The 15,400-nt window shown below is 29.1% G+C and overlaps 1 protein-coding gene across 3 annotated transcripts in view; it reads left to right on the top strand.

Moving 5' to 3' along the window:
- Zn72D (Zinc-finger protein 72D) overlaps positions 1-15,052 on the top strand; it is a 69,862-nt gene extending 54,810 nt beyond the window's left edge. For all 3 annotated transcript variants that reach the window (XM_067284282.1, XM_067284283.1, XM_067284281.1), the window contains exons 18-22: positions 2,996-3,091; positions 6,622-6,733; positions 14,205-14,302; positions 14,382-14,523; positions 14,604-15,052. In XM_067284282.1, the coding sequence (XP_067140383.1) occupies positions 2,996-3,091; positions 6,622-6,733; positions 14,205-14,302; positions 14,382-14,523; positions 14,604-14,689 (534 nt within the window). In that variant the 3' untranslated portion in view covers positions 14,690-15,052. The remainder of the gene's footprint in view (positions 1-2,995; positions 3,092-6,621; positions 6,734-14,204; positions 14,303-14,381; positions 14,524-14,603) is intronic.
- The last annotated feature ends 348 nt before the right edge of the window (positions 15,053-15,400 follow it).

Genomic DNA, 15,400 nt, shown 5'->3' with positions numbered 1-15,400 from the left:
AACAATAAAATAACAATAAAAATATCTGATGTTTATCAGTGACAAAATTACAGGTACTACTAATATTTCTGTGATTTGTTGGTTACATTGACAATTGAAGGGAATGCAACACTAGCATATCCTTCAATTATCAATGTAACCAACAAATCATAATTAATGAAAATAAAGGTGTAAGTTCTTTACAGCAAGGAAGTAAATATCTAAGTTTATGGACTACTTCTGAAATTTATCTATGGACTTAAATTTAAGAACCTCCAGATAAAAAAATTTAATTAAAAATGATGCTGTACAAGTGAAAATTAATCAGTTACCTAATGCCATTGGTTGTTTCTCTGATGATAAGCTTAATCCTTGAGGGATTAATTTCTTGAAAATACTCAGTACAAAAATAAATGGTTTCTTAAAGTTAAGCCCAAGGTGTTTTGTCTTGTTAAAGGAAAGGAATTGAAGAAAGCAGTCTACAGAATTATCTGTACTGTAATTATGCAAGTGAAATTTTCAAATACTAAATTAAATATAAGTATTTTGTTCATAGAATCTATAAATAATATACAGCCCATAATCAGGCTTTTTGATCTATGTCAAACAACTAGGAAGCCACTAAATTTACTAATTAAAATTGTTTAAGGTCTGGAAGGATAGACTAAATAAAAATTTTGTTTACAGAATCTTTTGGTAGGGTGAATATTTGCTGTTTTTTTGTTATTGAGATAGGCAGCAAATTTGTATTAAACTTGCTTTTTTTTCCTGATAGTTAGGAGATATAAATGCAGTTAAATATCACAAGTATATTTCTATTGTTAGTTATGCTGAATATTGTTTCACTTCATGATTATGAAAAACTTGTAAAAGTTGTAATGTAGCAGTAAGAAAAGTTTTCTGAATCTAGTAGATAAAATGATTTTTTTTTAACTTCTAAGTAATTCATTCAGTTTCAAATCTGATTTGCACTGTTAGATCTAGATTACAAAGTCTTAAAACAGTGTGCTTCAAGATTTGTTACCATTTAAAATATTTTAAAGTTAACCATTTTGACTTTTAAAATTCAAATGGTTAAAATATTAAATAGTGCGTAAAAGTGCAATTTATTAATCTATTAATACTGTCTCAAAATTTTATATCTATTAGAACCAGTGATATAAGCCTGACGGCTTTTTTAGGATACACTATTTTAAACAGCAAATTATTATTTAGTTTGATTAAATTATCTTGTTATTAGTATATAGGGTGTTTCAAAAAGAATCATCTGATTTAAAAAATCATAACTATACAGCTTTTAATCCATTTTGGTTAAACAATGCACTGTTAGAGAAAATTCTAAAGTTTTACTTGGTTGCCGATTGATCCACTGAACAGGTTGCTGTGGCAACCTGTTCAGTGGATCCAGACATGTTCACAAAAGTTTGGGATTAATTTCACTACTGTTTGGACATATTGAACAGCTATGATTTAGTATGTAAAACACTTGAAGATTAGCCCTGTAAAATAAAATTAATCTTAGTCTTCATTACTTTTCATAATATAATCATTTTAAATCAGATGATTCTTTTTGAAACACCCCTGTATTATAAATTGAAGTATGTGTGTTTCAGAATTTGAACACACCTCTATCACTTTAGATATTTTTATAACTTATGCAAGTTAAAAGTAAATTTTCAATTTTTGTAAGAAAATTTATTGAAGATAAAAACTAATAACAAACCAAAAAAAGTTTAGTGTTTAATGAATAAAAAAATAAACTAAGAGAGTGCTTAATGAATTGAAACCAAATTCGAACTATAATTAAGTTTTAAGACGTAATGAAATTAATATGTAAATTTTAAAAGACTATTAAACATACAAAATTAGAATTACATTACGTTATGAATATTTATAGAAGATTGTAGACAATGATAGAAGAAAAAACTTTACTTTATTAAGTAGTGAATATAAAGTATATGTTTCTGTTCATTATAACTATTTAAAAAAAATTTTTTTTCTTACAGTTAAGTTTACTTTAATTTTGTTGCTTAATAATTTAAAAATATTGCTGTTTAAAATGATTGCAACTTAATTGTTCAGTGCTTTCTATAATAAATTTGTTTTATCACAACTTAGTTATTCAAAATTTTGAATATTGCAATGTTTCAAATACTATAACAGAAGGAAACAATTTTTTATACAGATCAGAACAAATTTAGTGAAAATATAAAAATTTAACATTGTCATAGAATTTTATAAAATTATGACAGATAGGATTTTAAAAGTTTTTATGATTTGAATTCTGGGAAGTGAAGATGTTATCAATAATAGAGAAATTTATCTTTTGTAATAAATCATATTAAAGAAAAGATGAAAATTGTTTTTCTTATATGGAAGCTTTGGCTAAAATTTATTTTAATGAATTTTTAAATTAAACTTCAGTGTTTTTTTATAATTAAAAATATTTGTCAATTATGACTGTCTCTCCCGAGATTAGAAAGGAAATGAAAAAATATCTTATACATTGTATCAACTTTCTACGTTTTAACTTCTGTCAGATCCTGTTTAAATACAGATGATAGTGAATAAGTTGTAATTAACAATTTAATGGACTGAATTTAAATGTTTAATGGGGAAAAATATCTGTTAAATAAATGCATAGGAATTCATGTAGTAAAAATGAAATATTGAATAGTAAATCTAAAGATTGAGGCTGTAAATCAGAGGCTGTCATTATACATGAGGCTGGAAAGTTGGCTTTTAGTTTATGGGGTAGCACAGTGTTATTTTATACAGTCAAATTTTAATTTCAAAAATTTAAAGAAGGGTAAATTTTTAATAATTAAATAATAATAAGACTGTGAAACTGTGACTCCCCATAATTAGTATTTTTCTAAATTCTTTAATAAATATCAATTTTTCTAAATAGAAAATTCTAAATTTTAAGAAAGAGTGCATGTTTTAGTTTTTAACAATATTTCTATTTTCATAGTTAATTTTATAATCAAATAATACCAAGAAATGTTTTCTTTAGGCTAGAGCGAGTGGTCTTCAGTCATGTGTCATGGTTATTCGGATTTTGAGGGATCTTTGCCAGAGAGTTCCCACTTGGGGTCGTTTAACGAGTTGGGTAAGTACAAAAATGTAATTTGTTTTATTTTTAAAAATAGTTCAGAAAAAAATCTTTATTCTTTTCATAAATTAGCAGTGAAACAAAATGTATGTGGATGAAAGTTTAACAATTTTATCTATTATTAATTTAATTAATTTGGTATTATTAGCAAATTTTTCATATTTTTTATATAGTTCAAAATTATCATATAAATCTAACAGTTATTATTTGATTTTTATGTTATAGTTTATGGTTTATTTTCTATGCGTTTTAAATATGAAAAATTTTTATCATATACTTTTATCAAAGCTACATTAGAAATCTGTACCAAAATAATTTCATAAAGAGAGAATAATGCTTGATTCACAATGAAAAACTAAATAAAATTAGTAATTTATTTTAATATTCATAATATAAGTAATTTTAAGTAAATTTAACTTAAAAAGCAGTTTATTTTACATGCCTGATTTTGTAAGATAAATTTCAAATGTAGCAGATACAATCAAAAAATTTTCTAAGTAACTGACTATGAAAGTGGACAAAAATGAGCAAATCAAAATTTGTTAGAAATGAGCATTATAAAGATAAAACAAAATAAAAAAATTTTAAACATAAAGGAATCAAAAAATGAATGACTTATTTAATGATGCAAAAATTGCAGTAACCATTGTCATAAACTTTTTTTAAAGATGTTTCTTAACACAAACTACAAACTGTTTTCATAATTTAGAGGAAATAACAGAAAGGCATAATCAACGTCATCATTCTACAAAATCTGTGCAAAACTTGAGAGATTGCCATTCCAAAGTTTCTTTCCATGGTACACATCCTCAAATGCTTTACATCATCATATAATTTTTTTTTTCTTGATATTTATTTACATTATGAGCTTTAGTTGAAGACAATGTAATACAAATAATAATTAAGGATGGTGGAATTCTTTATTCATCGTGCTGTCTTGCAAACCAAATTGTGAATGGTTTGCAAGAAATGTGGTGAAGAATTACACTACCCATGTCATGGGAAACAGTTAGCATTACTTTGACTTTACTGAGTTCCTGCCATAATTTTGTACAATTTGGGATCTCTGATGCTACCATTCATTTGATTGCTAGTTTAGTGCCAGCTCATACACTGATGCCCAAGTTTTGTTGATAGCAAAAATTTATTGAAGGTGTTTCATCATCAATCAATCCAGGTAGTTTATGCTATGGCATATCTGTGTCACCTTATCAGTTCTGTGAGGTAATGACGGACCACTTTGCTGCAAATTTTTGCATGTGAAGAACATTGTGGAATATGGCACAGGCACACAGTAAAATTACTATTTCTGGCTTTGTTTGCCAAGTGGCTCATTGTCCAGTGAAAAACCTTCATCCATTGTTCAACAATATGGTAGGATATCCCTAAGTCCTAATAAATAGTATTGTGACTGTGTATCACAATACTATTTTTATCTCACTGTGTTATTTTAATTCTGTAAATGTGCTTTAGACTGTCTTCATGCAATAACATTACTTCTTTCATAAGCTTATTACTCTTTCTCTGCACAAACACTAAATTAATGTTCAACATAGAAAATGCGTACTGATATTCAAATTATTTTATCAGTGTATACTGCTATATTGTTAATAATTTTCACTCATCCTCGTGTATGGATGTTTATAGTTTATATATTATCAAAATTTGTTATTTATGCAATCTACCTTTATCAGAAATTATGTTATGATCAAATTATTTTATTTGTATTGAACAGATCATATTTTGATGCACATCTCATCACTTAAACTGCTTAAGATGGTGTTAGCTAATTTCCTTTTTTTGCAATTACCAGATTTGAAATTTTTTTATGCACATTGCATTTTTGCTAAAATTCTTTCATGTCTCTACCATATTAGCTCTGTAATTGGTTTTATTTTATTAAAAAAATACTCAGCTTTGATAATTTATCTTCTAATAATTAAGAGAAAAAAGAATGAGCTAAATTAAAAATTTAATATCTAGAAACAGGAACTGTTTTTTTTCCTTCTGTTAACATTACTAAAATAAAAACATGGTAAAACTTACTGAAAGTGCTTTAGTAATTTATAAGATAAGTTTATTATCATATTTAATCTTAGTTTTATATCATTTATGCTTCATGATGATAAATGTTGCAGTTTTTAAGGTATGTTGTGGTCATTATTTTAGTAAAATGAACATCAAAAGTTTTTGTTTCCACATATTAGCACTAGTCTCCCATGGTGCTGATGCTTTGGCTACCAAACAATAGTTTAAAAAACCAAAAAGTATTTCAGTTGTAATTAAAATAAAGGTTTGAAAATTATAATTTATTATTTATTGACTTTTCAGTGAAATTAATAAATTTATACGTGCATGAATTTTATTCAATTATTATTTTTAAAAATTTTTATATATTAAGAAGGTACTTTTTACTTTAAACATCAAACTCAAAATGCAGACAAATTCCCTATTGAAGTTAGACATGTAATTAGAGATTTCATCAGAAAATTCTTTTTTAATTGAAATCAAAAACAATATGGAGATGAATAATGTAAAATAAGTGCGATCTATACTATAATACTAAATTTCTTTTGGTCGATTGATTAAATCATGTAAGAAGAGAATGAATTTTTTTTTTCTAATTTGTGTTAAATCAAACTTTTTAAATACAGAATTGAGTGTACTTGTATGAGAAAATTTGATTAACAGTACTGTTTAACAGTGCACTGACTAGATGAAAATTGCTGATTTTTTAATATTAGCTGAAGTTTAACATGTTGAAATTTTATTTAGAATGCAATTACAATTGTCCCTGTATAAAGAAATCATATTCCTTATGGAAAAATAAATACTTTTAAAAATTCTGATTTTTTATCTCAATTGGAACAAAATTTGGTTTTACTGTTATAAATATTACAAAAATTTTATTAATTTAATTTTATAATTTTAAAGTTGAGTTATATAAACTATTTGAACAAACTCTGTATAAATTTTGATGGATGTAATTATTTTATTTTAAGAATACAGTAGAGCGTCAATAAGTGGAACCAATTGGAGACTGGGGTCCTTCCAGTTAATGATTTGTTCCAGTTTCTGACTTTGTACGAAAAAATACATTAACCTGTCCGATGTTCAAATTTTTCTCCGTTGTGTGTCGCTTTGCGTTGAATTTTTGTCGATTTTAAGCCTAACGAAAATTTTTATAATAATCATCGAGGCTATCGTATCGTTAAAAATTATTTCTGCATTTTGTACAAACAATAAATATATTAAAGAATATAAAAAACATGAAAATTATACTTTAGAAGTAAATTTAGTATCAAAAACATTCGATTCAGCACGACACAGTCCGACTGAAAATCGTTCCACTTTCCGGCCATTCCACTTACCGACGTTCCACTTATCGATGCTCTACTGTAGATGTACATCTTTTTTTATATTATTTGTCTGAGAAATATTTACAGGATCCAAAATTTTTTATTTTTAATATTGGATTTTTTTTTTTTTAATTCATAGTTGTTAAAAGTTATTGTTGTTAATTTTAGGCTATGGAATTATTAGTTGAAAAGGTTATTAGTAGTTCTGGACAACCTCTAAGCCCTGGAGATGCATTGAGAAGAGTTTTAGAAGCAGTAGCAGCAGGTTTACTTCTACCTGGTAAGTTTTTTTTGCTTCATTTAATATAATAATGTAGATGCTCATTTGATATAATGAAATACAATGAAATATAATGAAAATGAATTGTAAATTATGTAATACATAGAGTGCAATTTAGACAAGGAAATTTTCATTTTGATAATGATTTAAAAAGTAAGTTTTATGGTTTTTTTTAAAAAAGTTTATTATAATAAGTAAAAGTATCACTAATCTATATATATAAAAATGAATGTATGTATGTTTGTCTGTGTCTTTGTCCTTCATGCATTAATTACCACACCATTTATCCAATTGCCATGAAACTTCGGAAAGTTGTTTAATACACTCCCGTGAAGGTTTGTGGCATATGTGAAGACCACCATTTCCCCCTTTCGAAAATATATTTATATATGGATTAAGGCTTTTATGTCCAACAGATGGCGCTAACTTCTGACAACTTAAGTTTGCTTTTCTGTGAGAATGGACTAAAGCAGATCATTTTCTATCTATCTATATAAATAAAATATAATGTTCGTTTGTTCCTATCGATTCCTTTGAAATTCTGACACAACGTTGCATTCGAATACGCACGTGTTTTTATATAATATACATGTCGAAATTCTCCCACTGGGGGGAGATGGACAGGATTAAGGCTTACCGTGAAGAACTTGGCTTCTATTATACTATTTTAGATGCGTTTTTGATTGCGTTTTAATAGGGTACGTCAAGAACCCTACCATGTACACTAAGAAGGGATTTTTTGAAATTCCCCCCACGGGGGAAGTGTTATACATTTATAATAGATACATTTTGAGCCACAACAATGCGTGGCCGGGTCAGCTAGTATCAAATAAAATTAATTATAAACGAAAATTAGAAAACAAAAGTACAAAAGCAATTAATAATTAACATATCTTGTTCAATTCATTATTTAGATTCTTATAATAAGTATCATATTATTTTTTATATTTATATAACTTTTATAAACTAATGTATATATATTGTACTTTTTCATTTGTTTAAAATTAGTATAGTCCAATCTCATGTGCCTTCTTTATGGCCATGTCAAGACTTCTAGCTATCTAAATTCATAAATATAAAACTATATTGCAATGCATTTTTATCTTTTTAATTTGATATCAATAAAAAGTAAAAATGTTTGTTTATTTAGTTTAAAATTAACAATTGCAGGCCTCACATTCATCCTTCTTTTTGTACTTTTTTAAATTTTACTTTCTTATTTTGAGAAATTATTCTGTCATACTTTTTGTCTTTAAATGATAATATGAGATCAGTTTCTCTAAGTGAAGTATTTTCTTAATAATGCATATCTTTTGACTTTGCTACTAGTATTCTTTGCTTATATTTCAAATTTCTGAATAAATAGTGCCCACTATTTATTAACAGACACACTAAAATACACAAAGAAATCATATTTTCATTGCTGAAAACATAATGTTACATTTTGAAGCTAGAAATAACAGGATATATCTAGAAACATAATATTACGTTTTTCGTTTTTTTCGAAGGAATGCGTAAAATGTAATATTCCATTTCTAGCATGGTAAGTGTTAAGTTTTTTACAAGTTAAGAAACAGATTTAGTGAAGAATAAAATCAACTTGTCTATCAAGTGAACCATAATTCATTATGTAAATTATTATTTAGTTAAAAATTGAACTTTACTATTTGAATACATTATGAATAATCATCTTATTGATCAGTTAACCATGTAAAATTTATAAACCTTTAAGTAGAATGTCTTTTGTTACATTGCCTTTCTGAAATGCACAAATTTGTCCTTACATAGTAGATAAATAATGGAATAAAATTTCCAACATGTAAAATCATATTAGCTCATATATAAATTTACACAGAAGGCTTTGTTTTGTACTGCTAATCAGGTAAACACCAAAGCCATAGTCATCCACATTTGGTGTTACATCATTTTGTAGATTTAGTCATTTTCTAAGAATGGCATCTTTTTTTGCCATCTCTTCTATAACTCAGAAGTCATGACACCCACTTCTACCAAACAAACTGCATATAACTCTACCATATTACTGTAATATTTTTGACTTTATTATGCTTCAACAGATGTTTAAATCTGTTGAAGCATGTTTTTAGGGTATTATTGAGATTGCACAGAATTTGAGTGTTTTGGGAAAATGATATTATGGGCATTCTGCCCATAACACCATATAATAAAAACAAGTGCTTACAGGAAAAATGAAGTTTTTAACACAATAATTTTAATGGACACACTACGAGGTTTTTCAATAAGTTTTGCTTCCTGGTCTGTAACTCGTTTATTAATTGATGAAAATGAAAGACGTTACATTAAAAATTTGAAATGTCCTCTTTCCTTGATTCAAAAATTTGAAAAGTCCTCATTCCAAGGAAAGAGGACTTTTCAAATTTTTAATGTGCCGCATGTGGCTCGTCACATTAAATTGTGTGGCCCGTTAAGCAATATTATATATCTATTAAAACTTTTGTTTCCCGTTATGTGTATACCAAAACAATTAAATAAATGAAAATTTACATGTGTCATTGTTATAATGCACAAGTGCAAGTACGAACTCTTGGTATAACAATAAAATCTTATTCATTTTGTATTTGTTTTACTTTTTTAAAAGCATGTTTGCCTAAATTGTGGCCCACCGTAATGCTACACGTGATCAAAGTGTCCCGGGAAACAATTTGGGTTGGCCAGGCCTGCTCTTGAAGACACCAACAGTGCACTGCATTGGTGACCTTTTTGTTGGATGCAAAGTGCATTCCCTTCAGATAGTTCTTCAGCTTTCGGAAGAGCCAGAAGTCATATGTGCTAGTTCTGGGATATAACGTGGATGAAGCGAAATATCCCAGTACTGCATTTTCTCCAATGCAGCAATTATCTCCCAACTTGTGTGAAGCTGAACATTGTTATGTTGAATGATTGCATTTTTCTGCAGATGAACTCTACGTAGACGTGCACAGAATTCTTCAGTCTCTGCCCATAGTGTGCTGAGTTGACAGTTGTGCCACATTCCAGAAATTCAACCAGCACCACACCATCACACTCCCAAAAGATGGTAACCGTGACTTTGCCAGCTGTTGGCTGTGTTTTGAACTTCTTGTGATGAGGGGAGGTCTTATATCTGTACTCCATGAACTCTTGTTTAGTCTCTGGGTTGTAGTGATGAGCCCATGACCCATCCCCAGTGATGATGCAATGGCAAAAGGCATCTCCCTTGGCTTTGTAATGCATCAAATTTGCTGACACACATGCAGTTGGGCTTATTTCATGTTGATTGTCAGCTGATGAGACATGCACCTGGAACAACTTTCTTGAACCCAAGTTTGTCGTTTATGATGGGATTCACTGTTCTGAGTTGATATGCCAAGAATGTCTACAATCATCATGAATTAGTTCATCAACATGTGCCACCTGCTCTGGGATGGACACAAATGTAGGGTGTACACTGCACTCCTTATCTTTCAGACTCAACAGTATGCTTTATCCAGTGGTGACGAGTTAACAGTGTGATTACAGTGTGAGTTACAATGTGAACCCAGGCATACAGTCCAGTGGAGGACTGTATGCCTGGGTTGCCAGTGCATACAGTTCACACCTACCTCCTGACCATGCTAACATCAACACAAGCTTTCCCATAAGCAGTGCTTGTTTGATGGTGGATATCAGTAAGTGGAACACCTTTCACTGTCAGAAATTTGATTACAGCAAGTTGTTTTTTAAGTTTCTTCATGTAAGCCAACATTTTGCATTCAACTACTTCAAAGTCGGTGTCATCTGAGAAATGCCTACATCATCTGAAAGCAAGAACTTCAAATTTTCTCTTGAATGTGATATCTTTCACTCTCATCAATTAATAAATGAGTTATAGTCCAGGAAGCAAAACTTGATGAACAACTTTTGTACATTATAGTCTGTATTTACAAAACATTTTCAAAAATTATAGTTAGAAATAATAATTTGTAAGCTTTTGATTTTGTTATGTTAATAATCATTTTTGCACAGAATGTGTGTCTTGCATATGAATGTCTTTATTTCTACATATTTTTCAAAATTTGTTTGACATTCATGTGCATATAACTTACAACTAATGTAAATTAACGAAATATTTAATTTACATAACTCTTACTGTGGGATGCATTATACAGTCGACACCTGATAACTCAATACTCGTCGGTTACGTAGTCAATTTTTTGTGGTCCTGGCCGACTTACATAGGCATTAATGTTATTAACCTTAAAAAACTCAATTTACTCGACATCGTTTAACTCAGCGTTTCTCAAAGTGGGTGATAACGCCCCCTTGTGGGCGGTGAGTAAATCTAGGGGGCGCTGGAGGCAGGGTACTGAACGGTGATCAAAGGTAAAAGTTCCCTTTCCTCTGTCAAATGGATAAGAGGAAACATTGCATTTAATGGTTTCCAGATGTCGAGAACAATGTACGATAAGGGCACAAAGTGTGAGATTCATAGAAAAGTTTTCCTAAGAATATTTCCAATCCTTTCTCACATGGGGGCGTTGGGTATAACTTTATGGAACAAAGGGGGCAGTGGATCAAAAAAGTTTGAGAATCACTGGTTTAACTCGTCACCACTGGATAAATCAACATACTTTTTCTGTTTCACACTTTTTAGAATTCTGATAAGTTGACTCCCCCCCCACAAAAATGTGTTCACACCACTCAGTTTATTGTATGGTGTAAACTCATTTTTTCAGAGGGGAGTCGACTTATCAGAATTCTAAAAAGTGTGAAACAGAAAAAGTATGTTGATTTATCCAGTGGCGACGAGTTAAACGATGTCGAGTAAACTGAGTTTTTTAACATTAATAACATTATTGCCTATGTAAGTCGGCCAGGACCACAGAAAGCTGACTAATTAACCTACGATGTCAAGTTATGCAGAGTCGACTGTATTTATATTTATTGTTACTGATAGAGAGGTGTACATTTGTGACTGAAAGGTCTGAATCACAGACGTGGTTCCAACCTTTTGGTCACAAATGCACACTTCAAATTCAAATTAAATTATTAAAAGTCATGTACAAAGTATCTCAAAAATACATGGCATAACCTCAAGAATAAGTTCTTCGAACGTAGACAATAAAAATAGTTTATATCCACAAAGTTATGGAAATGCCTGGTTTCTGAGTTATTAACAGGAATGTCTTGTTGTCTTCAGGTGATTTTCTTCATCACAAGGTACCAACAGAATCTGTAGAGTTTTGCATTTTGACCATGTACTCAAATCAGGAGTAAGCTGATACACAGATCTAACAAATGTTGATAAGTTAAATATATTGGATCTGTGTTGATATAAACTATTTTTACTGTCTATTTATGAAGAACTCATTCCTGAAGTTATACCATTTATTTTTGAAACTCACTGTATTTAAATATTTGATAGTATAATTCACAAAGTATAGAAAGTTTTTTTTTCAGTCTAATATGAGATTAGCTGTTTATTATGAACTGCTAATCTCATATTAGAAGATATACAAGTTTTGTGTAAGAGATTACATTTTATAGGTAGACAAGGAGGAGTTTATAAAATAGAAAGGTACAAAAGTGAAATATGCATCTCAGTATATAAGAGTAAACCAAATCTTTGTCTACAAAATAGATGCTCACAATTGAGACTGCTTTTCTATTGATATCATTAGTTTGTTTTATGTTGGAAATGACAAAGTTTTGTAAAGAATAATTGTATAACTCAACATAAAATCAAATTATAAAGAAAAACATTTTAGTTATATAGAGAGAGCCATAATCAATATTAATATGTAACCTTGGATGAAAACAGTTTTAAAAGTATTGCATGAATTCATTTCAAATATTGGAATAGTTTTTTTTCTAATTTTATATATAAGGATTTCCATGACAAATTTTGTTTTATCCTATTTGCCCCATTAGAACTGAGAGAATTTTTTTTTGTATTCATTTACCTTAAACAAACTAGAAAATTATTATGCTGGTTACTAATTGCACATTTTTGTAGAATGTATCTTCATGTTTAAGTTATTTATAAGGAAGAATTGATATTAATTTGCACAAATTTTAACTACATATTTTTAGGAATACAATTCTCATGTAAATCATAATTGCAATTGTATTACCTTTTGTCTTAGATCAGTTTAAATCAGCTAATAAAAGTTAGGGTTCATAGCAATCATGGAAAATAGATTTTTATGGAAATTGCTACTCTGTGTTAATGTTATATTCTTTTATCCAAGTTAATTGATTAATTGATGCAGTGAGTGTGCAAAGTTTCATTCATTTGTGATATAGAAATTTTCTATGATATCTAACTTCTTCAAATCAAAGGGATCATTCAGAAACAAGTTATCAGGAGTGCTCACTTTCTGAATGAATTAGTTGGCTCATAGTCCAGCACTTATCAAACAGTCAGTGTGGGCATCTGTTAAAAAATAATTCCTGGCATAGAGATTACATAACATATTTTTTGATGATGTACTGTTGTAGATGAGTGTGTGTACATATGTGCAAGCATAAATTTAATTGACATTAAATAGAAATTAATATTATAAACTATAAGTTTGTAATTTCTGGTTACAATTAGGTAGGTGTGCTTTCTGTTGATTGTCCTAGAGGAGGTATTTTGACCTGTAGGTGGTCAGCTTTCTCACTATTAAGGCCCAATTCATATTACCAAGCCACTAGTACTGTTAAATATTTATCAATTGTGTCTAATGTACTTGACCAAGAACTGAATGTTACTCTTAGTGTAAATAAGTACATTGGATACAATTGATAAATATTTGACTGGATCGTGAATAGAACATGACAGACCATGCGTTGTGATTGGTGGTGCAGATAGAAATATAATTCTAGTAATTTTAGGCACAAAGTTATAATTCTAGTCTGGGTTATGCATCATGTCATTTTTGACAGTGACATCATCATTGCACTGATAGGCAAGAGATGGTATATGATAAAAGTAAATTATTGTGGACTGTAGAAATAGTTTTATATTATTCCTATGTTATGATCTTAAGTTTGTTCTGTACTTACAGTAAAATTATTAAGATTTACAATATTAGGGCACTGGAAATTTGGGGAAATTTACAATGACAAACTGCTACGGATCCCGAAAAGTAAATATATCCGATAAGTTATTTGGTTAAATGATAACATTTCCTTTTTTAGTAAACAAATATGTAGGCAGCTATCTTATGGATTGCAGGCAAATCAATCTACAAACTGTATGAATAACATAATAATTCAAATTATTAGACTTCAAATATTTTTTCACTTTTTTTTTAATTTTGAGTGAAGTAATGCATTTGTGTTAATTGTTCATCCCAGATATTTATATGCTAGTTTTTTTTCTATGTGAAAATAAACGTTTAAAGATACATAAAAATACATGCATACAATATTTTTTTCATAACAACTAAGGTAAATATTCCATCCATTTATGTGTAATGCAAATTTAACTTGTATGATTTATTTATAGGTGGACCAGGATTATTTGATCCGTGTGAAAAAGAACCTCTTGATGCAGCTGGTTGTTTAACCAGTCAAGAACGTGAAGATATAACAGCCAGTGCACAAGTTAGTTTTCATATTACAGAAACAATATATTTATAATTTATATATTCGTAGCATTTACTTTATGTATACTGCCTTACAGCACGCATTACGTCTCATTGCTTTTCGTCAAATTCACAAAGTATTAGGCATGGATGCTCTACCGCCACCCAAATATCCCCGTAGCCAATTTCCCCGAAAGCGTAGACGTGACAATAGTTCGGGAGAAGGGAACGATTCGGAAGGTAAATACGAATAAATTACACGCTAAAGTTTACTTAAATAAACATATAAAAGTTACTAATCCTTTTCAAATATTTAATAGGAGCGGATGGCAAGAAAGATAAAAAAGACGAATCTGATAGCAAATCAGAAAATATGGAAACTACCGAAAGTCAAGAGAAGCCATAAAATTCCTACCAAGATATAATTCATTCCTTTCTTGTATACGTAGACTTCAGGAAGCTACACGTACAATAATAAAACTTGCAGTTACTGAACAGTTTATTAGCTACATTGTAAGCCATTGTCATCTTTTGCATCTAAGTGATTGTGAACTTCCCTTTGACACCATTACCACTGTTGCATATTATAATAGAAATATCATTGTTATTTGTTTTCATAATTGTAATACTTAGTTTACATAGATATTTTTAATTCATGTATTAAGTACACATCTTTAAAGACTCCAATCTGAGAGTCTATTGTAAAAGCATATTTGATTTTATTCAATATTTCATTTCTTGACAAATAAAATATAGGAAATATATGTAATATACGTTTGTAACAATTAGTTCAGTTTTTTTCAAAATAAGTAAATAACTACTGAAAAATGATTATATAATCAAAATATTACATATGTAAACGAAGTGGACGGTATAGCTCGGCGATTTTGACGATATGCAGTTGAAATGTTGATATATTAGAAACTTCAAGGTTATTTTTTCATATTGAAATTCAGGAAAACAAAATTTAAATATTTCGTTAAAATAAAGTACACTTCAACTAATCAAAAGTACTTATAACTGTTTATTAAATACATGAAAAGCAACAAGTTTTTCACATGGAATTTCATGTATTGATTAAGAAATGATCAAACTTCTTCGGTACTATTTATAAGAA

The sequence above is a fragment of the Centruroides vittatus genome, unplaced genomic scaffold (assembly GCF_030686945.1).
Source record: "Centruroides vittatus isolate TY-2023 unplaced genomic scaffold, ASM3068694v2 scaffold_1167, whole genome shotgun sequence".
Lineage (NCBI taxonomy): Eukaryota > Metazoa > Arthropoda > Arachnida > Scorpiones > Buthidae > Centruroides > Centruroides vittatus.
The sequence above is the reverse complement of the archived record's forward strand: the minus strand, read 5'-3'. Positions and strand labels throughout refer to the sequence as shown.